The 25,301-nt window shown below is 38.7% G+C and overlaps 1 protein-coding gene across 1 annotated transcript in view; it reads left to right on the top strand.

Moving 5' to 3' along the window:
• CDC123 (cell division cycle 123) overlaps nucleotides 1-25,301 on the top strand; it is a 98,113-nt gene that overhangs the window by 28,190 nt on the left and 44,622 nt on the right. Inside the window, exons 5-6 of the mRNA XM_036762104.1 lie at nucleotides 14,262-14,357; nucleotides 19,112-19,218. Of these exons, the coding sequence (XP_036617999.1) occupies nucleotides 14,262-14,357; nucleotides 19,112-19,218 (203 nt within the window). The remainder of the gene's footprint in view (nucleotides 1-14,261; nucleotides 14,358-19,111; nucleotides 19,219-25,301) is intronic.

Raw genomic sequence — 25,301 nt, 5'->3', positions numbered from 1 at the left:
TCTCATGGGGGGAGAATGCAAACAATTGTTTACATGCAAGGTATATACAGGATAAATTGGAGGTGGTTTCAGAAAAAAGGCACCAGCATTAAGGAGAGAAACCAGGAAAGGCTTCTTGTAGAAGGTAGGATTTCAGCTGAGAAACCAGGAGGTGAAGATAAGGGAGGAGAGCAATCCATCCATGGGGGACACAGCCAGTGAAATTATGTGTGTCATGACTTTTTTCAGCAGAGTAACTTAATATTTGAGTACACTTTTAATTTTCCAAAATAAATGTGGTTCTGGCATTGTACCCTATACTGTATGACATTGGGTAGGATGAACTATAATAATTGAGATGCTACTGGAATTCCGTACATGTAGCTTTTCATTAACATATCTATTTCAGCCTAAGAGGAATGTGTTAAATTCGGCAAGTGCTTATTAACCTTCTCTACTACTATATACCTACCATATGCTAGCCTCTGAGCTTGGTGCTGGAATTATAGACATAAGAAAACAGTTTTTATCATGAGGGGGCTTTTACTATAGTAGATTAAAACAAGTAACTTCCCCTCTACTGCCCAAAAAGATGCCATATTAGTTCTTTCACATTCCATTAAGAGTATAGGTGGTTTAGAAAAATGAGTACAAGGTGACAAGCTTCTGCTCCATTTTGTACTACTACTAGAGTAAGTTTTGGGTGCCTTATTTATTTTACTTTTTAAAACTGTTTTATAAGTGCCATTTTTTTATATCACAGTCAGTTCATGAACTTATCACCACTGCAGCAAAGAAAAGACTGTTAAAAGCCATCACTACAGCAAACATCTGACAACTTCTGGTATATTCTTTGTCCATAATTCCCTACCTCTCCAGTAAAAAGAGGCTTCTTTTATTTTAAAGAATCATAAGTTTAGAGATCTCATTCATTTATTCCATCTGGCCATTGTATCTGTTGTACATTCCCATTATGATACTATTTGTTTCCTCTCCTTTTTGTTCTTTTTTTTAAAAATTTATTTAATATTTTTAGTTTTCAGCATTGATTTCCACAAGAGTTTAAATTACAAATTTTCTCCCCATTTCTATCCTCCCCCCCCCACTCCAAGATGGCATATGTTCTGATTGCCCCATTCCCCAGTCAGCCCTCCCTTCTGTCACCCCATGCCCCCCATCTCCTTTTCCCTTATTTTCTTGTAGGGCAAGATAGATTTCTATGCCCCATTGCTTGTATATCATATTTCCTAGTTGTATGCAAAAACTTTTATTTTTGAACATCTGCTTTTAAAACTTTGAGTTCCAAATTCTCTCCCCTCTTCCCTCCCCACCCACCCTCCCTAAGAAGGCAAGCAATTCAACATAGGCCACATGTGTATCATTATGCAAAACCCTTCCACAACACTCATGTTGTGAAAGACTAACTATATTTTGCTCCTTCCTATCCTGTCCTCCTTTATTCAGTTATCTCCCTTGACTCTGTCCCTTTTCGAAAGTGTTTGCTTTTGATTACTTCCTTCCCCTATCATCCCCCCTTTTTTATCTCCTTCCTCCTTCTTTCCTGTGGGGTAAGATACTCAATTGAGTGTGTATGTTATTCCACCCCACCCCGCGGGTCACATCCGATGAGAACAAGATTCACTCATTCCCCCTCATCTGCCTCCTCTTCCCTTCCTACAGAACTGCTTTTTCTTGCCACTTTTATGCGAGATAATTTACCCCATTCTATCTCTCCCTTTCTCCTTCTCTCAATATAGTCCTCTCTCATTCCTTAATTTTATTTTATTTTTTAGGTATCATCCCTTTATATTCAACTCACCCTGTGGCCCTGTGTGTGTATGTGTGTGTGTGTGTGTGTGTGTGTATGTGTATATATGTGTATGTATGTGTGTGTGTGTGTGTATATCTATATATATCTATATATCTATACATATATATGTATGTATGTATATGTATATTCCCTTCAGCTACTCTAATACTGAGGTCTCATGAATTGTACACATCATCTTTCCATGTAGGCATATAAATAAAACAGTTCAACTTTAGTAAGTGCCTTATGATTTCTCTTTCTTGTTTCCCTTTTCATGCTTCTCTTGATCCTTGTGTTGGAAAGTCAGATTTTCTATTCAGCTCTGGTCTTTTCACTGGGAAAGCTTGAAAGTCCTCTATTTTGTTGAAAGTCAATATTTTGCCTTGGAGCATGATACTCAGTTTTTCTGGGTAGGTGATTCTTGGTTTTAATCCTAGCTCCATTGACCTCTAGAATATCATATTCCAAGCCCTTGCATCCCTTAATGTAGAAGCTCCTAGATCTTGTGTTATCCTGATTGTGTTTCCACAATACTCATATTGTTTCTTTCTGGTTGCTTGCAGTATTTTCTCCTTTATCTGGGAGCTTTGGAATTTGGTGACAATATTTTAGGAGTTTTCTTTTTGGGATCTTTTTCAGGAAGCGATTGGTGGATTCTTTCAATTTCTTTTTTACCCTCTGGTTCTAGAATATCAGGGAAGTTTTCTTTGATAATTTCTTGAAAGATGATGTTTAGGCTCTTTTTTTGATCATGGCTTTCAGGTAGTCCAATAATTTTTAAATTATCCCTGCTGGATCCATTTTCCAGGTCAGTGGTTTTTCCCTTCCCAATTTTTCCTCTACGTCTCTAACTTGCTTTTCCAAATCCTTTTTGAGCTCTTCCATAACCTGAGACCAGTTAATGTTTTTCTTGGAGGCTTTTGATGTAGGCTCTGAGTTTGTTGACTTCTTCTGGCTGTATGTTTTGGTCTTCTTTGTCACCAAAGAAAGATTCCAAAGTCTGAGTCTGAATCTGAGTCCATTTTCGCTGCCTGGCCATGTTCCCAGCCAACTTACTTGACTTGAGTTTTTCGTTGGGGTATGACGGCTTGTAGAGTAAAGAGTACTTTGTTCCAAGCTTGAGGGGATGCACTGTTGTTTTCAGAGCTATTTCTAAACAGCCAGCTCTGCCACACCAGCACTCCTCCTTCCCCAAGAACCACCAACCTGGACCTGACTCAGATCTTAAGCAGGCTCTGCACTCCTGCTCTGATCTGCCACTTAATTCCTCCCACCAGGTGGGCCTGGTGCCAGGAGCAACTGCAGCTGTAGTTCTGTAGCTGCACCACCTCGGCTGCCCCCCGCGGCGGTGGCCGAACCGCAAACTCCTATCACTCTGTCCCCCGCAGCTTTTCCCACTAGCTTTCTCTGTTGTCTTTGGTGTTTGTGGCTTGAGAAGTCTGGTAACTGCCACAGCTCACTGATTCAGGGCACTAGGGCCTGTTCTGCCCAGCTCCTGGTCTGGTTGGTCCGCGCAGCCCACACTGGGCTCCGCTCCCCTTCTCTCCCAGCTCCATGTGCGACAGACCTCACCCAGAGACCATCCAGGTTGTGCTGGGCTGGAGCCGTGCTTCCCTCTGCTCTTTTGTGGGTTCTGCAGTTCTAGAATTTGTTCAGAGCCAATTTTTATGGGTTTTTGGAGGGACCTGGAGGGGAGCTCACGCAAGTCCCTGCTTTCCAGCTGCCATCTTCCCAGGTCAGTGGTTTTTCCAGTGAGATATTTCATGTTGCCTTCCATTTTTTTATTCCTTTGGTTCTGTTTTATAATATCTTGATTTCTCATAAAGTCACTAGCTTCCACTTGCTCCAGTCTCATTTTTAAGGTAGTATTTTCTTCAGTGGTCTTTTGGACCTCCTTTTCCATTTGTCTAATTCTGCCTTTCAAGGCATTCTTCTCCTCATTGGCTTTTTGGAGCTCTTTTGCCATTTGAGTTAGTCTGTTTTTTAAGGTGTTATTTTCTTCAGTATTTTTTTGGGTCTCCTTTTGCAAGTCATTGACTTGTTTTCCGTGGTTTTCTTGCATCACTCTTGTTTCCCTTCCCAATTTTTCCTCTAGTTCTCTAACTTGCTTTTTCAAATCCTTTTTGAGGTCTTCCATGGCCTGAGACCAGTTCATGTTTTTCTTGGAGGCTTTTGATGTAGACTCTTTGACTTTGTTGACTTCTTCTTGCTGTATGTTTTGGTCTTCTTTGTCACCAAAGAAAAATTCCAAAGTCTGAATCTGAATCTGAATCCGTTTTCGCTGCCTGTTCATGTTCCCAGCCAAATACTTGACCCTTGAGTTTTTTGTTGGGGCTTGTAGAATAGATAGTACTTCGTCCGAAGCTGGAGGCGCTGCACTGTTGTTTTCAGAGCTATTTCTACACAGCAAGCTCTGCCACACCAGCGCTCCTCCTCCCCCAAGAACCACCAACCAGGACTGCGACTCAGTTCTACGCAGGCTCAGCACTCCCAGTCTGATCCCCCACTTAATTCCTTCCACCAGGTGGGCTTGGGGTGGGAAGCAACTGCAGCTTTAGCTCTGTAAGCAGCCTCAGAGCTGCACTGCCTCCTCTGCCTCCAGGGCGATGCCCTATGGGGAATTCCTTTCATTCTGTCTCTGCAGTTTTTCCCACCAACCTTCTCTGTTGTCTTTGGTGTTTGTGGATTGAGAAGTCTGGTAACTTCCACAGCTCATTGATTCAGGGCGCTAGGTTCTGTTCTACCTGGCTCCTGGTCTGGTTGGTCTGGTCACAGCCCATGCTGGGCTCTGCTCCGCTCCGCTTCCAGCACGGTACGATAGACCTTACCCAGTAACCATCCAGGCTGTCCTGGACTGAAGCCCTGCTTCCTTCTGCTATTTTGTGGATTCTGCAGTTGTAGAATTTGTTCAGAGCCCTTTTTATAAAAAGGTGTTTGGAGGGTCCTGGGGGAGAGCTTTAGGCAAGTCCCTGCTTTCCATCCTCCATCTTGGCTCAGCCCCTCCTTTTTGTTCTTACCCAAATGTTCTCCCCTGTGTTTTTTCCCCCTTAGGTTTACGTGTTTTTGTTTTTTAATATTGGTCTCTCTGTTTCATTTAGGCTGAAAGTGCAGTGGTCATGAGTGGGCTGATCCTTCTGCTTATTGGCATGGAAGCTTTGATATGTCATTTTTGATTTGGGCTAGTTTGAGCCTCCTTAGACATCCTTGTAGCCCTCTGCTCTCAGGGCCTTATCATACTGGTAAAGGACTTAATTCAGATACTTCTATTGATTTTATAGCCCTACTGAAGCTCAGAATTTTTGAGCTCAAATGAGGTACCAGCTTGAAGGGATTATAGGCATGCATCACCATACTCAGTGCATATGGTGATTTTGGTTAGTCTCTTTTGTCTATAATTAAAAAACAAACAATGTTCTTTTTCTTTTAAAAACATAAGTTTTATTGAAGCCTAATTTTTTTATATCATCATAATTTTCCCCATTATCCTTTCCCCCTCCCATTTTCAGAGCGCCATCCTATAAAACAGTATTTTTTAAAGACAAAAAGCAAAAAAAAAAGAAAGAGAAGAGGAAACATCGGCACCACAAATCAGTACATGAACAGTGTTCTTCTACTGCCATCTTCCAGTCGTGAGTGTCATCTTTGCGGGTCTCACTGATAGCTAAAAGGTTGTATTGGCTTCATTTTTTAAAAACCCTGCTATATGCAAGGCACTGTTCTAGATGCTGGAGATATGAAGGAAGCTTCCTTGTGTTGGGATCTTGGTTTTCCAGTGTTTATCAACTATATACGCGTTGGCTTATGGACATCTGAATGTCTATGATGTTGTTTCTGTTCTTTCTAGTTATTTTTTCCGATCAATTACCGGATTCCACCACTGCTTTTTTTTCCCTCATATGTGTCACTGTTTGCAGGGTCTAGAAGTCCATTGAAGCCATTTGCATTATTTAGAATTTGCATCTGGACATGGTTCTATTTTCCCAACCAATTTTAAGTCTTCTGGGTTAAAGCAGTAAGTGTCCAGGCTACATTATTTTCAGTCCTTGTCAGACAAAATTTGTCTCTGTCTATAAGCGCATTATATTTGTATCTTAATCCAAGCAAAGTCCAAAAAACCAAATCCTTTAATCTGAACATCATCTTGGTCAGCAATTCAATTGTCAAATCTGTCTTTCTTTCCTAGAGTATATACCTTCAATCATTATTAGTGATGAAAACATGACCTCTGCCCTCAAGTCTTTCAGTTTTCTGCCTAGGGCTGTATAATCCCTAGAGATTCTTTGGATGTTCATTCTGGTCATTATTTATCTCCACAATAAATTAACCGAAGTGGGCAGTAGTTGCCCAATTTTACAGATGGAGAATTTGGCTTTTTTTTTTTTATTCTAGATGCATGTTACAGGCAGAGAACATACCCATCTCCTGATAGACCACATAGAATTGTCTTGTACAGGTCTTGTACATGCATCACACAGGTGTAGAAGTACATTTAACAGTAATTAAAAGCTGCCTGATGACTAGGAACTCTTGGGTAACTGACTTTTTGTCTGGTTTGATAAGCCCTGTTGACTCTGGGATTCTTATGAGGTATGGTGAGAGGCATAGTGCAAGAGGAGTTGGAAGAATATGTGGGTCAGGGTCCCAGTTTTCTGCCACTTGCCACCTGTGTGACTTGGGCTGTTCACTCTTTAGGCCTTGTCCCTTATCTGTAACATGAAGGACAGGGAATGGACTTGCGATTTCCTTGGTAAAGGGAATTTTCAGGTGAGGAAATTCTTTACCTGTACAGGTTTGGCACATTCTCTACAAAGTGAAGGCCTAGAGAGCTGCCAGACGCATTGAGTGGTTAAGTGACTGCTAGAGTCACACAATCTGTGTGTCTCAGAGGTAGGATTTATAGCTGCTTGTCCTGGTTATGAGGCCACTCCTCTATCCACTGTTTTACATTGCATCTTGTGTGGTAGAATGAGGATATTGAACTAATAAATGCCTTTTTTTCCTCTGCATTCAAGACCAGTGATTTTTATCAAGACCTTCCTGAGGCCCACAGATTTCTTTAGTGCCTAAGACCTGGGCTTTTCTGGTTTTCTATGATCAGAGGAAAGTTATTGTTGCTTTTCTGTAGGTTACTTGAAATTCTACATGTTGTGGTATTACTTGTGTGTAATGTAGTTAATGAGAAATAATAATTATCATATATCAGAGAAATGTAATAGCTTGAGCACTATTTTGAATTTTTTAATTACACATATAAGCAAATTTTTAACATTTGTTTTTTTAAGAAATTTGAGTTCCAAATTCTTCTCCTCCCCCTCCCACCCCACCCCCGCAGTTCCCTTCTTGAAAAGGCAAGGAATTTGTTGTAGGTTATGCACGTTGTAGTCATGCCAAACACATTTCCATATTAGTCATGGTGTGAAAGAAAACACAGACCCTCCTCCAAAAAAAAGCAAGAAAAAGAAAATTAAAAAAGTATACTTTGATCTGCTTTCAGACTCCATCATTTCTTTCTCTGAGGGTGGATAGCATTTTTCATCATCAGTCCTCCAGAATTGTCTTGGATCATTTTATTGCTGAGAATAGCTAAATCATTCACAGTTAATCATTGTGTGGTATTGCTGTTACGGTGTACACTATTTTCCTAGTTCTGCTCACTTCACTTTGTATTAGTTTATTTAATTCTTTACAGGTTTTTCTGAAAACATCCAGTTCATCATTTCTTATAGCATAATACTATTCCATCATATACCACAACTTCTTTAGCCATTCTCCAATTGATGGGCATCCCTTCTGTTTCTAATTCTTTGCCTTCACAAAAGGAGTTACTATAAATATTTTTGTATGTATAGGTTCATTCCTTTTTTTTTTAATGTCTTTGGGATACAGACTTAGTAGTGGTGGTATTGCTGGGTCAAAGGATATGCATGATTTTAGAGCCCTTTGAGCATAGTTCCAAATTGCTCTCCATAATGGTTGGATCAGTTTGCAACTCCACCAGCAGCACTAAAGTGTCCTAATTTTCCTGCATTCCTTCCAACTTCTGCTGTTTTCCTTTTCTGTCATGTTAGCCAAACTAATAGGTGTGAGGTGGTACCTCGGAGTTGTTTTAATGTGCATTTCTCTAATCAATAGTGATTTAGAGCATTTTTTCATGTGACTGTAGATAGTTTTGATTTCTTCATCTGAACTGCCCGTTCATATCCTTTGACCATTTATCAATTAGGGAATGACATATTATTTATAAATATGACTCAGTTCTCTACACATTTGAAAATAAGGCCTTTTGTCAAAGAAAGTTGCTGTGAAATTTTTTTGTTATGATTACTGTATATTTCACTCTTTCCTGTTTTTTTCCTGTTTATCCTTCTCTCTCTCTCTCTCCTTGCACCCTGTCCCTCCTCAAAAGTATTTTGCTTCTGACCACCATCTCTCCCAATCTACCCTCCCTTCTCTCAGTGTCCCCCTGCCACCTTCTCTTATCCCCTTTCCATAATACTTCCCTGTAGAGTAAGATAGTTTTCCATACCTGAGTGTGTATGTTAAGCCATTTCTGAGGAGAGTGAGGTTCAAGGGTTGTCCATCCCTGCCCCTATTTTCCCCTCCATTGTAAAATTTCTTTCCTTCCTCTTTTATGTGAGATAATTTATCCTACTCTACCTCTCCTTTCTCCCTTCTTCCAGTACATCCCTCTTTCTCATGCCTTAATTTTTTTAAAAAAGTTATCATTCTCTCAGTCATCCCCCTTTCTCGCCTTTTAATATTTTTTTAGGTATCATCTCATCATAGTCAACTTAACCTGTGCCATTTGTCTATGTATACTCCTTTTAACTGCCCTAATAATGAGAAAGTTCTTGGGAGTTACACTTATGTCTTTCCATGTAAGAATATAAACAACTTAACCTTATTGAATCCCTTATGGTTTCTCTTTCCTGTTTACCTTTTTATATTTCCCTTGAATTTCGTATTTGAAAGTCAAAATTTTCTTTTCATCTCTGGTCTCTTCATCAGAAATGCTCAAAAGTCCTCCATTTCATTTTTCCCCCTGAAGGATTATACTTAGTTTTGCTGGGTAGGTGATTCTTGATTAATCAAGTAATCCTAGCTCCTTCGTCCTCTGGAATATCATATTCTAAGCCCCCTGATTCTTTAATGTAGAAGCTGCTAAATCTTGTGTCATCCTGTCTGTGACTCCATGATATTTGAACTGTTTCTCTCTGGCTGCTTGCAATATTTTCTCCTTGACCTTGGAGGTCTGGAATTTGGCTATAATATTACTGGGAGTTTTCATTTTGGGATATCTTTTAGGAGGTGATCGATAGGGTCTTTCAGTTTTTATCTTAAACTCTGGACCTAAGATATCAGGACAGTTTTCCTTGATAATTTCTTGAAAGATGATGTTTAGGCTCTTTTTCTGATCAAGGCTTTCAGGTAGTCCAGTGATTCTGAAATGATCTCTTCTCAATCTATTTTCCAGGTCAGTTGTTTTTCCAATGAGGTATTTCACACTTTCATCTATTTGTTCAATCTTTTGATTTTTACTGTTTCTTTATGTCTCATGGACTCATTAGCTTCCACTTGCCCAATTCTAATTTTTAAGGAATTATTTTCTTCATTGACCTTTTGTACCTCCTTTTCCATGCATTTGGTCAGTTTTACTTTTTTTTTTCTTGGAGGGAGGAAGGCAGGACAGTTGGGGTTAAATGACTTGCCCAAGGTCACACAGCTAGTAAGTGTGTCAAGTGTCTGAGGCTGGATTTGAACTCAGGTTCTCCTGATTCCAGGGCTGGTGCTCTACTCACTGGGCCACCTAGCTGCCCCTCAATTTTACTTTTTAAGGAGTTCTCTTCTTTAGTGAAATTTTGTACATATTTTTTCCATTTGGCCAATTCTGCTTTTCAAGAAGCTCTTCTCTTCAGTGGATTTTTGTGCCTCATTTACCTTTTGTTCTGTTTTTTTTTTTAACTTTTTCAAATCATTATTTATTTATTTATTATTTTTAGTTTTAAGCATTGATTTTCACAAGAGTTTGAATTACAAATTTTCTCCCCATTTCTACCCTCCCCCTGACTCCAAGATGGCATATATTCTGATTGTCCCATTCCCCAGTCAACCCTTCCTTCTGTCACCCCATTCCCCCCATCCCCTTTTCCCTTACTTTCTAGTAGGGCAAGTTAGATGTTTATGCTCCATTGCCTGTATATCTTATTTCCCAGTTGCATGCAAAAACTTTTTTTTTTTAACATCTGTTTTTAAAACTTTGAGTTCCAAATTCTCTCCTCTCTTCCCTCCCCACCCACCCTCCCTAAGAAGGCAAGCAATTCAACATATGCCACATGTGTATCATTATGCAAAACCCTTCCACAATACTCATGTTGTGAAAGACTAACTATATTTTGCTCCTTCCTATCCTATCCCCATTTATTCAATTATCTTCCTTGACTCTGTCCCTTTTCGAAAATGTTTGCTTTTGATTACTTCCTCCCCCTATCTTCTATCAGGACCGCTTTTTTATCTCCTTCCTCCTTCTTTCCTGTGGGGTCAGATACCCAATTGAGTGTGTATGTTATTCCCTCCTCAGGTCAAATCCGATGAGAACAAGATTCACTCATTCCCCCTCACCTGCCCCCTCTTTCCTTCCTACAGAACTGCTTTTTCTTGCCACTTTTATGCAAGATAATTTACCCCATTCTATCTCTCCCTTTTTCCCCTCTCTCAATATATTCCTCTCTCATCCCTTAATTTGATTTTTTTTTTTTAGATATCATCCCTTCATATTCAACTCACCCTGTGGCCTGCCCTGCTCTCCACCCCCCCCCCCCCTCTCTCCCCCTCCCCGTCTCTCTCTCTCTCTCTCTACACGCACGCACACACACACACACATACATACATGTATATATATATGTGTGTACACACACACACACACACACACACACACACACACACACATATGTATATTCCCTTCAGCTACTCTGACACCGAGGTCTCATCCATGTAGGAAAGTAAACAAAACAGTTCAACTTTCGTAAGTCCCTTATGATTTCTCTTTCTTGTTTCCCTTTTCATGCTTATCTTGATCCTTGTGTTTGAAAGTCAAATTTTCTATTCAGCTCTGGTCTTTTCACGGGAAAAGCTTGAAAGTCCTCTATTTTGTTGAAAGTCGATATTTTGTCTTGGAGCATGATACTCAGTTTTTCTGGGTAGGTGATTCTTGGTTTTAATCCTAGCTCCATTGACCTCTGGAATATCATATTCCAAGCCCTTGCATCCCTTAATGTAGAAGCTCCTAGATCTTGTGTTATCCTGATTGTGTTTCCACAATACTCAAATTGTTTCTTTCTGGCTGCTTGCAGTATTTTCTCCTTGATCTGGGAGCTCTGGAATTTGGCAACAATATTCCTAGGAGTTTTCTTTTTGGGATCTTTTTTCAGGAGGTGATTGGTGGCTTCTTTCGATTTCTATTTTACCCTTTGGCCCTAGAATATCAGGGCAGTTTTCCTTGATAATTTCTTGAAAGATCATATCTAGGCTCTTCTTTTTTTGATCATGGCTTTCAGGTAGTCCAATAATTTTTAAATTTTCTCTCCTGGATCTCGTTTTGTTCTATTTTTTAATGTGTTATTTTCTTCACTAGTTTTTTTTTTGTGCCTCCTTTATCAAGCTGTTGTCTCTTTTTTTTCATGATTTTCTTGGATCCCTCTCATTTCTTTTCCCAATTTCTCCTCTATCAATTTTTAAAATCCTTTTTGAGCTCTTCTAGGAATTCTTTTTGGGCCTGAGACCAATTCATATTTTTCTTTCAGGCTTTGAGTGTAGCTATTTTGACTTTGTCTTCTTCTCAGTTTGCATTTTGATCTTCCCTGGCAGCATAGTAACTTTCTATAGTTAAGTTCTTTTGTTGTTGTTTGCTCATTTTTCTAACTTATTTCTTGCCTTTTAACTTTGTATTAAAATTGGGCTCTGTTCCCAGGGTGGAGATGGCACTGTCTCAAGCTTCAGGTTTTTGTATGCTACTATTTTCAGAGCTAGTTTGGGGAGCAAGGGGTCCCTGTAACTTTTCATTTATTCTAAGATGCTGTGGTCTAAGGAGAGGTGTGGTTATTGCTCTCTAGACCTGTGCTCTGATCTGTGAACAATCATAAGCACTCTTTTCTGCCCTAGAACTGTGACCAGGGTCCCTGTTTGCCTGTGGCTACACATGCTCTAGTGCTCCTCATCTCTCTGGGACTTTGACCTGGAACTGCATATGGGCAATGCAGAGGATCCCCTGTAATCTCCTTCTGACCAGTTGTCCAATCCCTATAGTCTGTGGGCTGAGAGATCTGAAGCCACCACTGCCACCAAGACCTGCTGGTTGCTTGCTGGGGTGCAGCCAGAACTGGATTGTGCTTCACTCTCACCCTGGTGTAACAGACCTTCTTAGTTGTCTTGGGCTGGAAAATTTTTCCACCCCATCCTTTTGTTGGTTCTGCCTCTCTAAAAGTCATTTTGAGACGTCATTTTAAAGTTGTCTGGATGGGAATTTGGGAGCTCAGGTAAGTCCCTGCCTTTATTGTGCCATCTGGGCTCCCAGAACCTATCTTGGTTTTTAAAAACACGAGTCACGTACAACTTTGAGGTCTCACAAATGATTAACTTAATGTAGACCAGGGCTGTCCTACCTTAGGTTTTTATTCAAACAATAGGCAGTATATTTTGTTCTGCCATTTTAGTAAAAGCCCTGGGAAACATTTATGTAAATTTCTATGCTTGTAGGTGGGCCGCATAAATCCTGGCTGCCCTGTGGGCTGCATTTTGGCCAGCCCTGGTGTAGACCATTCTAAAAATTCATCATCCATTCTTGATTTGCTAATAGGTGAATGAAATTCTTTTGATATATAGAAGTAATTAAAAAGTGAGGGTTTTTTAATATAGGGTTGAACATGAATGATAGGTATAATAGTGAGGAATTGAATTTAAAGTCCCTGGACAGAAGGAATAGTCAAGACTGGAAGTTAAATCTTTGGTTCTCCTTCACTAGAGGCCTTTAAGCAAAAGGTGGATGATGCCCTGTTCGATTTGTTGTAAGGGGATGGACTGGACTAGATCACTTCCAAGGTCCTTTCCAGCATTGAGTTTATGTGATTCCATGAAGATGGTAGAAAAATTGGGAAAGCTGCTACTGTGGTCTGATGATCAGTAGTAATAGGAACAACAGGAAAGACCTCTGCATTAAGCTTATGACAGCTTCCTTATCTAGCCATGAACCATCTTTCTTAACACCTATTTCTGAGTGTGTGATAAACATTTTAATTTCTCCAGCCATTACTTCCTTTAATATATTTCCTTGCCCCTTATAACTGTTTCCTGCAGTTAGTCACTTGTAACTTTCATTGCAACTTGGCTAATTTGGGGGATCATCACAGACAAGAATAAAATCCATCATTAGATTTCTGATTTTGTGTATTGTAAGTCAATTTTGAGCTCCATGATGAAAATTTTTTGATTAGTATTTTTGGTTAAAAAATCAAAACAAGAGCAACTTTATTCTGAAACAACAGTTATCCACTAGGGGGCAGCCGTTGAAAACAAGCAAATCGCATGGATGCCTTTGTGGACTTTGTACCTTTAATCATGTGTCTTTTCCCCTCCCCCCACCTCCACTTCTGTCTCTCTTCTTTTAATGGCCTATTTACCATCTCACAAGTTGATTTCCATGTAGCCCCCTTTTTCACTGCCATGAGATAGAAATATAAGGTGTAGCAGTAGCATTAGTCAACCTTAGTTCTCTTAACTAAAGTGTCTGAAGTGCATGTTTAATCGAGGTGAATAGTAAGAATAGTTTATGATCTCTTGAGCGTGTAAAACATGCAGTTTAAAAGCAATCAAATAGGCAAAGAACATTTTATCTTTTCACCAAGGTGCTATTTTTGATTTTTGTTTATAAAACTCTCTTCTGAAAATAGCAGTGTTTAAATACCATACTAAAGCATCATTTATTACTCATTCTTATAAAGTCTTTTTGGGATTTATCCAAGATGCTTATTTTTTTTCTCAAATGTAGGATTTTATCTGACTGGCTTTGAACATTCTGAAGGCCATCTTACTACCCGGCCCTTTGCAACATATACAATATTACATAAATCATGTCTCATTAGAAAAAAATCTTGGTTGTACATACAAGCACATTTATTAAGAGGAATCAAGGTCTTTTTTTCTCAATTCAGAGATTTCTAGTAAGGTTTATTTGTGCTTTGAATAAAATATTGTATATCGATTTAGATTATCAATATTTTGCTAAGTGTTTTTAATATTCTTCTTTCTCTTATTCCTGGGTGTATCTTAATCGTTGACTTAATTTGGTTTAATTAATATTGATAATCAAGTGTTCTGAACTCCCTTTCTAATATCTGTCACTACCTTATTCTTAATACTGTTTATGTATTTAGTGCGATAAATTGAATGACGTGACAGAATTACTCTTCTTTCTGTTCAGGCACCAGAGTTTCCTGAGTTTGCCATTAAAGTTCAAGAAGCCATTAATTCCCTGGGGGGTAGTGTATTTCCTAAACTCAACTGGAGTGCACCAAGGGTAAGAACATAGATTTTCTTTTTCATTATTTTATCATTCCTTATTTTAATATTTTCCTCCCTTTTGTTCTTTTGGTTGGATTAGTTTTCTAATTCTAGGATCTTATGGTCATTTTTCTGTTTTATATCCCTTTTTTTCCTTTTGTTTTGTTATGTGTTTTCATATTGTTCTGAGTCTGAAGTACATTATGTAGCATAAGTCCTCCCAGAAGGAGTTTCAAATTTTGTTTCCAAACAATGTTGGAATTTAGAAAGGTAGTTTCAGAACCTTAGCCATCCATTTTAGTGGACAGAAAAATGTTTCTTGCTTGAAAACAATAGAATTAAAATATCACAAGACTTACAAATAGAGGAATTTTGAACTGAATTTGTAGTAATGTAGTAATAAAGATTCATGAATGGATTTCTTTATTTTTAAAAGGCAGACTAAAATTTTCTGTGAACAGGCATGGATCAGAGTTCTGAATTATTTCAGTATTATTTTCCTTTACAGTATTATGGTCACCATGTAAATTGTTCTCCAGGCTCTATTTACTTGGCTCTATATCAGTTCATAGAAGTCTTCCCAAGTTTCTCTGAATTCTTCCTATTTGCCATTTCCTGTGGTGCACCCATTTCTCTTCAAGCTCTTTTCTAGCTTACCTTTCCAGGCTTGTTGCAAAATATTTCAACTACATATTCATTGTGTTCTAGCTAAAACTATCCGATTTGCTTTTTCCTAAGCACTTGGCATCTTTCTCTTCTGGATCCTTGCACATGCTGCCCTCATGGCTGGAATTCACTCCTGCCTCACCTCTAACTCTTAAGACTTCAAAAGCTCAGTGTTATATCCCCATCTGTGGGAAATTTTTCTTACCCCTCCTTTGTTAATATTCTATCTTACCTTCTCAAATGATCATTTATATTCTTATGTGTTTACATGTTGTATAGCCCAATCCCCGGTAGAATATTACCATTAATCTTCATTATCAGAGGAAGAACTCTTTTTCATTTTGTTCTCGTATCCCCAGTGTTTAGTGTTCTTGCATACTAAATGCTTACTGCTTGTCCCTTGATACCAAATGCTTAATAAAAGCTTGTTGGATTAAATTAGACTCAGGGCAGAGAGTTAGCCTGGAGTATAGTTTGTGTAGTAAAGTAAGACTGAGATGGCATGGCAGTGGCAGACTCTGGAGGTCTTGAATTTGAGTTTGAAGTTAACTTCATAGGCCATAGGGAGACATGGAAGACTTTGAACAAAATAACTTGGCCAAGTCTTTGTATAAAAGAAATTAGTCTAGCAGTAGCATGAAGTTTATGGATTAAAGGTGTGGGAAAAGTGTGGAAGTAGGAGACTTTTGTAGTAGTCCAAGTGAGCATTATTTCGATCCTTTACTGTGGTGATGGAAGTGAGATGTTGTAGAGATAGAATTAGTGGGATTTGGTAACTAGTTGCTTATGAAAGTGAGGGAGAGGTAAGGATGACATTGACAATAATAGAGGAGCCAGATGATGAGGTTTTGCATATGTTGTTGAGTTGCCACTGAGACATCTTGGTGGATATATCTTGTAAGTAAACCATTGTAGATATAACTATGGAGGTAGATATGCTATCAGTTACATTGCTGTATCAGTTTATTTTGTCTTTTTGTGTGTGTGTGTATGAAAAAGGAGTATTCCATAGAGCACAGGTTAGGAGTAGGAAGGGTTTGGGGAGATAAAAGGTATAAAAAACAAAAGTCCAGTAAAATTTTTTAAAAAGAAAAGAAGTCAGAGCTAGAGATATAGATTTGGGAATGAATCAGAATCACAGAATTACAGAACTACAAACTTGCAAAGAAGTTATCAAGCCTTTGTTTGAAGACCAGTAAAGTAGAACCCACTACCTTCCCAAGCTCGTTTCACTTTGAGGATTGAATGATTGTTAGGAAGTTTTTCCTGACTTCAGAATTAGAGCCCTCTCTGTAGAGGTAGTAGTTGAAATCTTGTGAATGAATGAGACAAAGGGTAGCAAGAGTGGTTGTTGTTTCTGAAGCCAGGTGACAGGAGGTTGTGCAGTAAAAGGGGAGGAAGGGGAGTCAACAGAGGCAAATGCTGAAGAAAATGCTGTAATGGAGGAAGAAAACAACAAAAAAAATTTTGATTTGGCAATTGGGGGGGTGTCATTAGGGACCTAATGTTTCAGTAGAGTATTATGAAAAGAAGCCAGATTTCAAGGAGTTGAAAAGAAAATGGGAGAGTGGGTGGTAAGGAAGTGGAGGCCTTGTATATAGATGGTTTTTTTTTCCAAGAGATTTGTCCCTTAAAAGGTCAAGAAAATACAGAATATCAGTCAGTCATCAAGTCAAAACACATTGATTAAATACCGGTTGTATTCCAGCAATGTGCTAAGCACTGAGGCTACAAAAAAAAGCAAAAGCTAGTCCTTGCTCTCAAGGAGCTTACAGTCCAGTGGGAAACATCATGTTTACAATCATGTACAAACAAATTATATACCATTGGAAATAATCAACACAGGGAAGGCACTAGAGTTAAAGAGGATCAGGAAAAGCTTCCTGCAGAAGCTGGGATTTCAGCTTGAAGGAAGCTCTTTTTAAACCAGGAGGTAGAAATGAAGAGGGAGAGCATTCCATACGTGGGAGACAGCCAGTAACAGTAGCCAGAGTCAGGAGATGGGGTATCCTCCCTCCCCACCTCTCCCCCTCTCTCTGCTTCTCTTTCCCTCTCCCCCTCTTTCTCTCTCCCCCGTCTGTCTCTCTGTATCAGGGTTGAGGGGAGTGACGAGGCAGTAATACAAGACTAGAAAGAAGGGAGGGCTAGGTCATGAAGCCTTTGAATGCCAAAGAAAAGATTTTTTTTATATGATCTTGTAGGTACTAAGAATCCACTGGAATTTTTTGAGTAGTGTGGTAACATGGTTAGACTTGCACTTTAGGAAGATCTTTGACAGCTGAGTGGAGGGTGAACTAGAGTATGGAGAGACTTGAAGTGTAGAAACCAATCAGCAGGTTGTTGAAGTAGTCTGAGGTGATAAAGGATTATATCAGGGTAGTGGCAGCGTCAGATGAGGGACGGGGCAGGGGGGTGCATATTTGAGAGATAAAAGGTAAAATTCACAGGCCTTACCAACAAATTGGATTTGAGGGAGTGGGAAAGAAACTGAAGAGTCAAGGATGATGCCTAGGTTGCAAGCCTGGGGAATTGGGAGGATGGCAGTACCCCAATAATAATAGGGAAGTTAGGAAGAGGAGAGCATTTGGGGGTAAACGTAATGAGTAGTAATAGATATACCTAAATTGGGGGTTTAGAGGAGGGTAGAACGATGAAGCGAAAGCTTTTTAGATTTGGAGAAATCTGAATATGTTTGTAGATAGATGGGAAGGAACCAGTTTAGAGAAAGTGACTGAAGATTTATCAGCAACAAGCATTTATAATGTATCAGGTACTGAGCTGGAACCTGGAGATACCGATACAAAAGTGGGAAACTCCTTGCTCTTAGAGAATTTAGAATACTTGGTCAACAGTGTCCTCTATTTCTGGAACAAGTTCCTGCAGAATAAGGAGGAGGTGTGATCAAGGTTGCAAAAAATGATATTGGAGGAAGGCAAGAGGAAACAGTGGGTGTTGATGGTATTGAACTCTGTTACCATCAGTATTTATGGAAATATTCATAATTTAATTTTGGCAATTTATCTGAGTTTTCTTTCCTTTTGAACTGAATGAAGTTCAAGCTAAGTAATAGAACATTTGTAGATTTCTGACCAAGGATAGAACTTAAGACAAATACAGTTCATGAAAATTGGGTTTGAATTTTACCACAGTCAACTTATTATTTTTTACATGTAGGTAATCCTTTCACATGCAGAAAGAATTTCCTCCCATTCAACTAAGTTAGAACTTTACCACATTAAGGAATCTTGCCTTAGCGAGCAGATATAATTCCCCTTCCACAACAGGTAGATTATCTGTTATTGTCTTCAGTTATCCATAGTAATAATTCAGGTAGTACAGAAAACTGAGAGTTTATTATACTTGAAAACTGATTAATTTTTATAATTCTCCTTTCCAAAATAAATATTTGCTATGTACTAAGGTACAGCATCTTGATAATCTAATAGTTTTCCAGTTTTAGATTTGTTTTGCTTGCCCTATGTCTGTTCTGTTACTTTATCTGAACATGTACACTAGATATGTTTGTAGATTTCAGAGGTCCATGTGGAGTATTCTCTGTAGCTTTGAGTGTTCCACTTGGAACTGGTATTCCAAATGCTCTAACTCTGGCTCTAAGTGTTTTTAGCCACTGTTACATCGGGGTAAGAGGAGGGTAAAGATTCCCTCTTCTTTGGAGGGAAAGACACTTGGAACTCGACAGCCAATCTTCCACAGCTCACCTAGATCCCCTGGGATTATGTTCTTTAAATGTCTTTCCTTATTTTAAAAACAGTCTAAGTGAGCTAAACACTGGGAAGTACCTAGGTCACATTTGCTGAGTTTCTGCAAAACGTCCTTGTGACATAATTCTCCTAGAAAGGTCTTCTTATTAGCATATCTTAATGCCTAGGGACAAGGCTTCCGGAGATAATTACTGCAATTCAGAAGTTTTTTAGAAATACATCTCCTTGAAATCGATTAAGGAAATGATGGCTAAATCTGTCGTCTAGTTTAGCGATCTCAACTTTTTTTATTTGAAGTGATATACAATGTTGATTGGTTATAGACTTGATTTTATTTATGGCAACTAACAGAAATTTGTACTGAATGTGTTTGCTTATCTAGGATGCCTACTGGATAGCAATGAATAGTTCTCTGAAGTGTAAAACCCTCAGTGACATCTTTCTACTTTTCAAGAGTTCTGACTTCATTACCCATGACTTTACTCAACCGTAAGTAGAGTTGTGGCACATGCTTTATTACTCCACAGGTAAAGTCCCATTACAGTAAGTGCTGCTATTACAAAGAACAGTTCTATATATAACAATGCTATCTCTCTGCATGTAGCATTGGGGAAAAGACAGATTAGACTTATGATTTCATTAATGTCAGTCAGCAAGTCAGTATTTTTAATGCCTACTATGTGCCAGTTGCTGTACTAAGCACTGGATGTATAAAGAAAGGGAAAAAGACAATCTGTACCCTTAAGGAGCTTTCAATCTAATGGGTAAGACAGTACACAAAAGGGAGGTGAAAAGTGAGATGTGTGGGGAGAAGGGAAGGCACTCTGCATGGAGGCATGACAGAGAAGTGCCCCCAGTATAGGGAAATCCTGCAGGAGAAAACTCTTTCTGTTTGCTTGTCTTTGTGTTCGCAGCACTTAGCACACTGCTTGACACACAGTAAGTCAGTCCTTGATAAATGCTTATTGACTGCTTGCCCATCTACCTCTCCTAATGTAGGACTGCAGCCTCTCTTGAGTAAACAGTCTGAGTTGTCTGGTGCCCTGAACAGTTAAGTGACTTATATTGGGTCACATACTTGGAATTGTAACTTGTACCTATGTCTTCTTGATGTGAGGCCAGCTCCTTATTCACTTACATGTCCCACGGATGGCCTTTGGAAATGATACTTTGTTGATCTTGTTTAAATTGAATACATTGCAGTGAATAATCTTCTAAAATAAAGAATTATAATTATATATGTTGTTTCCACAATCCGGCTAGCAGCTTCTGTGGGGGTATAAGATCCACCCACAGCCAGCACCCAGAAAGCTGCCAACAGCACAAGTTCTTTTGATCTGCTTAACTAAGGAAAGCAAGGCTAAAGGGGTTGACAAGCTTGCTTTAATTCAGCATACAAATATCAGTCATTTAGTTCAGGGGAGAAGGCCAGAACCCTGAACTTCAGAGAAACATACAAACAGATTATAAACATCAACAGACAGACCCAATACAATTCATAGTTACCAACATCTAGGTCCAGCCCAGGAGCTCGGAACAAGTGCTGGCCCAGAGTTACGTGCTACCACCGCTGCGGCAAAGAGCTCCAAGGAACAGACAGCCAACCCCTGGTTTTTATATCTTTTTCAGCGTCAGGGGTGAGTCACACATGCGACTCACCCACGTGACCTAAAATCGTCACAAAGAGGCGGACTCAAACCCACCTGGTCTAAGAGCCTCTGCTCTCCCAGACATGTAAACTAGGCCCTCTCTGGAGTTAGCCCCACCTTGGGCCCCACCTTAGTTGCCAATCCACACCCACTAAGGTTTTACACCTAATAGGGGTTTGGGCCTGGGGCTTAGCACCTAGTAAGGCTCAATGAATTATTCAAAGGGAACAAGAGCCAAACTATTCAAGGGTACTTGTTGAACTAAGTGCTAAGGAGCCCATTTTTGGTTACCAACACATATGTATATAATTATAATTAAAGAATTGTAATAAAGATTTTCTGTGCTCGCCATGGAACAGTCACTCTCAAGTCAAGGAGCTTGATTTTGCCCTATTTCTATTGTGAGGATTGAAAGAATTACTGTGTTGAGATATAGATGAGCTCTTGAACTACCTTTTGTCCTACCTTCAAATTGCAGTTATTTTCTAATTCCCCTTAATCTCTCCATGTCTTGAATAAAATTTAGCTAACACCAAACAACCCCAATCTTGGAGCACATGGGAGGGAAGAAGGATGGAGCTAGATTTGTGTCTGCCTCACTTTTCTGCCTACTGCCTTAAAAGTACCTGATTTCTTTTGCTGATTCATTCCATAAAAGCTGGACAGCTCTAAACATTTCATCTTTGTGACTTGCATTCGGGGCATTTTATTTTTAGGAATATATTCATTTTAAGAAAAACCATTGTAAGAAAACCATTGGGTTAGTCTGTGGTACTTATCATCAGAAGATTTTACTTCTATTAGTGCTCATAATTTATTTAATTTGATCCAACAAGTAATTTATTGAATATCTGCTATGTGCAAGGAACTTTTCTGGGTGCTGGGGCTACAAAGATAATGTGGGAAAAAAAAATCCCTGCCACTGAAGACCATATGTTCTATTGGGAGGATGCAGCATTATGAACAGATAAGTATATACACAGTGCTGTGAGGAGGGTGATTGTGCTAACTGGAGGAGGAGAATCATGAAAGACTTCTTAAAGGAGATGGCACATAAGCTGAACTTTGAGGGAAGCCAAAGCATCTAGGAATTGGAGGGGAGCAGAGGGGAAACTGTGTGCATTGGGGGGCAAAGAGACCTGGAGGAAGGAGGCGATATGCTTAGTTCAGAAGTCAGTAAGTTGGTCAGTTTGCCTGGATCACAGAGGGTCTATGTATTTTTATAGATACTTAGTTCTTTTAACATTGTATTTATGTTTCCATAATTTTTCTTACGAATTTTATAGCTTTTGTTTTAATTCTGATAAAGAAACATTTTTAATCAAGGAAATATATGTTCACTATGAAAAAAATCATGATTTTATAATTCTTTGTAATACTTAGGGGACATCCAACTCTTCAGATGGCCATTAAATGAATTATGTTAGAACCGTTCTTTAACTGTTACTTTTTTAGCACCCACAATTGGAATGTGGACAGAGCGTTAAGCTTTCTGTCAGGGAACTGGGTCAACTTTCTGCCACTGACATTTATTAGCTGTGTGACCGCGGGTAATTCCCTTCATCTTTCTTTGAGCCTCCATTTCCTCATCTGTAACACCTTCTTTCCTCCTTTCTAAACATCATTTCTTGATTATCTAATGTTGAGGGGTGGTTACTGTACTAAACATATTAAGTATACCATTTGCCCCTTCATGTACTGTTCATTTACCTTTTGACTAATATAAAAAGTTTTTTTTTCAATTGCTGCTGCACTAGAGGTAGAGACAAGGTAGGAAGCCCTGTTTAGGTTACTTTGTTTCTGCTTTTTGGAAGAGGAAGTGAAATCAGTTGCTAAACCTGAAACTATAAATTATAAGGGTATTTGCCCATAGAATGTCAGCCTTCATGCATTATTGAGAATTGGCTATGTGTAAATTGCCAACACAATATTCATAGCACCAACGGTGACTATGAATATGCTGTCATAATTCTAAATCACAAAATATAACAGACTCTCTCTATATAGAAGGCAGAACCAAAACATTCATTCAGACACCAAGAAGCCAAATCCATCATGGCAAGAAAGGAGTTAATACACATAATCACAGTAGGGAGCACCACCATCCCAGAGCCTTCCCCTGTTGGGGCCTTCCCACAAACCAGCACTCGCAGTCCTAGCCTGAGGCTTCTCTCTTACCTCTCTAACTGCTCCACTCACTTCTTCTCAGTTCCGTTCCACCCACTCAGCAAGCTCCTCCCACCACAGACTCATGTGACTCAGACAGGTCACATGGGCCTAGTAATGGATGGGAAAATCTTCAAATTGTATTAACAATGCACCATGGCAAGTGAATAGGGACTGAGTTTTGAATCTTTTCTTTAAGCGGGCCAGGGTGACTATCTCCGGACTACTGATGATTTATAATTACAGTATAATTTGTCTCTTTCTAGGACTATTTCTTGGTAATTACTGACAATGATCAGCATGGAGCAGCATTGTGTGAAAATTTTTTAGTCATTAAATATAACTGTGTCTCTCATAAAGGCTTTGGTCTCTTGGGTCTCTTACCAGATAAAATTGTTGGCAAGAACAGCTTCATTCGTAGAATTTCTTCTTAGATTTTTAAGGATGGTAGTAATATTAGATGTCACTTAGTTGAAGTAATTTTAACAGAGGAAGGAAACTGAGATTGGAAGAGGTTTAAATGAGTAATTTGCCCAAGATCTCCTGGCTGTTAGTGGCAGCATCAGAATGAGCACTCAGCTTCATTAATTAAGTTTAAACATTCCTGAAAGTACTTTGACTTTCGCTTTAGGAAAAGTGATGTTTGTTTCCCTTTGAAAAAAATTTTAAATTGGAGCATTATATTCTAATAACTTACATTTTTGTAGCACTTTAAGCGTTATAAAATGCTTTCCTTGCAATAACCTTTGTGATAGGTAGCATAAGTAATATTATTCTCAATTTATTGAAGGGAAAACTGAGAATCAGAGGTGAAGTGACTTGTATCCCCATTGTCCAGCACAGTGCTTGTCACATATGAGACACTTAATAAATACTTCTTTTCCACAGTGACATAGCTAGGTAGTTCGGGGCAGGTAGTATTCTTGGTTTCTTTTTTTTTTAAATACTAAATAGTATTTTATTTTTTTATAATTGCATGCAAAGATAGTTTTCAACCTTCACTTTTATAAGATTTTGAATTCCAAATATTTCTCTCTCCCTCTTTCCTCCCCCTCCCAAAGAAAGCAAGCAATCTGATATAGGTCATACATGTACAATTATGTTAAACATATTTCCATATTAGTCATATTGTGAAAGAAAAATCAGAACAAACGGGAAAAACCATGAGAAAGAAAAAACAAAAAAGGTGAAAATAATATGCTTTGATCTACATTCAGACTCTATAGTTATTTCTCTGGATGTGGATAGCATTTTCCATCATGAGTCTTTTGAAATTATCTTGGATCATTGTATTGATCAGAAGAGCTAAGTCTAACAAAGTTGGTTGTCACACAATGTTGCTATTACTATGTACAATATCTGCTCACTTCACTCAGCATCAGTTCACGTAAGTCTTTCCAGGTTTTTGGAAATCCTCCTGTCCATCATTTCTTATAGCACAATGGTATTCTGTTACGTTCATGTACCACAACTTGTTCAGCCATTCCCCAGTTGATGGGCATCCCCACAATTTCCAGTTCTTGGCCACCCTAAAAAGAGCTGCTATAAATATTTTTGTACATGTGGATCTTTTCCCCTTTCTTATGATCGCTCTGGGATATAGACATAGTAGTGGTATTGCTGAATCAAAGGGTATGCACAGTTTTATTGCCCTTTGGGCCTAGTTCCAAATTGTTCTCCAGCATTGTTGGATCAGTTCACAACTCCACCAATAATGCACTAGTGTTTCAATTAGGTAGTATTCTTGTTATGCTCTTTCTCAGCATTGAAGAAGTGATTTCTTATACAAAGAAGGAAATTCCAAAGAAAGAAGGGTCAGGAAAAAGCAGTAGGTGAAGAAGATATGATGCACTAAACATAATTAATCTGTGCTTTGTTTTCTTTATTGAATTATTTTTATGGGCATATTCAGTCAAGCAGCCTAAAATGATTTTAAGAGCTAAGTAGCAAAGCCCCTCTCATTAATTATTATTTTTTGATTAAGTGTAAGACCCAGGCACCCATGTGACTCATAAATAAGAATGCTAATTGGTCAGAATGGATCCATTAGTTGTTGAGGGGATTGTAAATTCAGAGAAATACCTCTGTATTTTAATGTCAGTTGTAGTCTTAACTCTTAGTTTAGGATGTCTTAACTTAACTATTTTCCTTATATTTTTTCTTAAAATTGCCTTGAAAAAATTATTAATCATAAATCCAGCAGGAAAATAGGTTGGACAACAACATATCATTGGACATTGACTTTTGACTGTTATTTAAAAGGAATGAGATTTATATGACATCCTAATCTTTGTGATTCAGTTCTTTTTAGTGGAAGCTTGCATATTTCACCTCTGAAAAATTGTTTCCTGATACTCACACTTAGCTTATTTTCCAGAGATCTCTTTGACATTTTCCTCTCTGTTTGTTCCTCTCATTAATATTGAGAAGTCAAAGATGTGGAATCTTAAAGAAACTTTCATTTTGTTTTGCAGTTATTCATACCCAGCAGCCAGAGCAGGTTTTTTAGAAGCTTTGAATCCAAAATTCCCTACAAATTTTTGTACCCTTCCTCTCTTTTCCTGTACATAAATAAATGTTTTCCATAGATTATTTATCTTGTGGTAGCATTAGTTTTGAGAAAATCTTAAATTGAAGCTCAATCTTGAGTCTGTGAGATCATACTAGAAAACATGGGAAAAACCTTGCTTAACTCTGGTTTTACAAGTCTAGTTACGCAGTTATACTCTGCTGCTAACTTTGTAATAACGGAAATTT

The sequence above is a fragment of the Trichosurus vulpecula genome, chromosome 5 (assembly GCF_011100635.1).
Source record: "Trichosurus vulpecula isolate mTriVul1 chromosome 5, mTriVul1.pri, whole genome shotgun sequence".
NCBI classification, from domain to species: domain Eukaryota; kingdom Metazoa; phylum Chordata; class Mammalia; order Diprotodontia; family Phalangeridae; genus Trichosurus; species Trichosurus vulpecula.
This window is presented reverse-complemented; position numbering and strand designations above follow the sequence as displayed.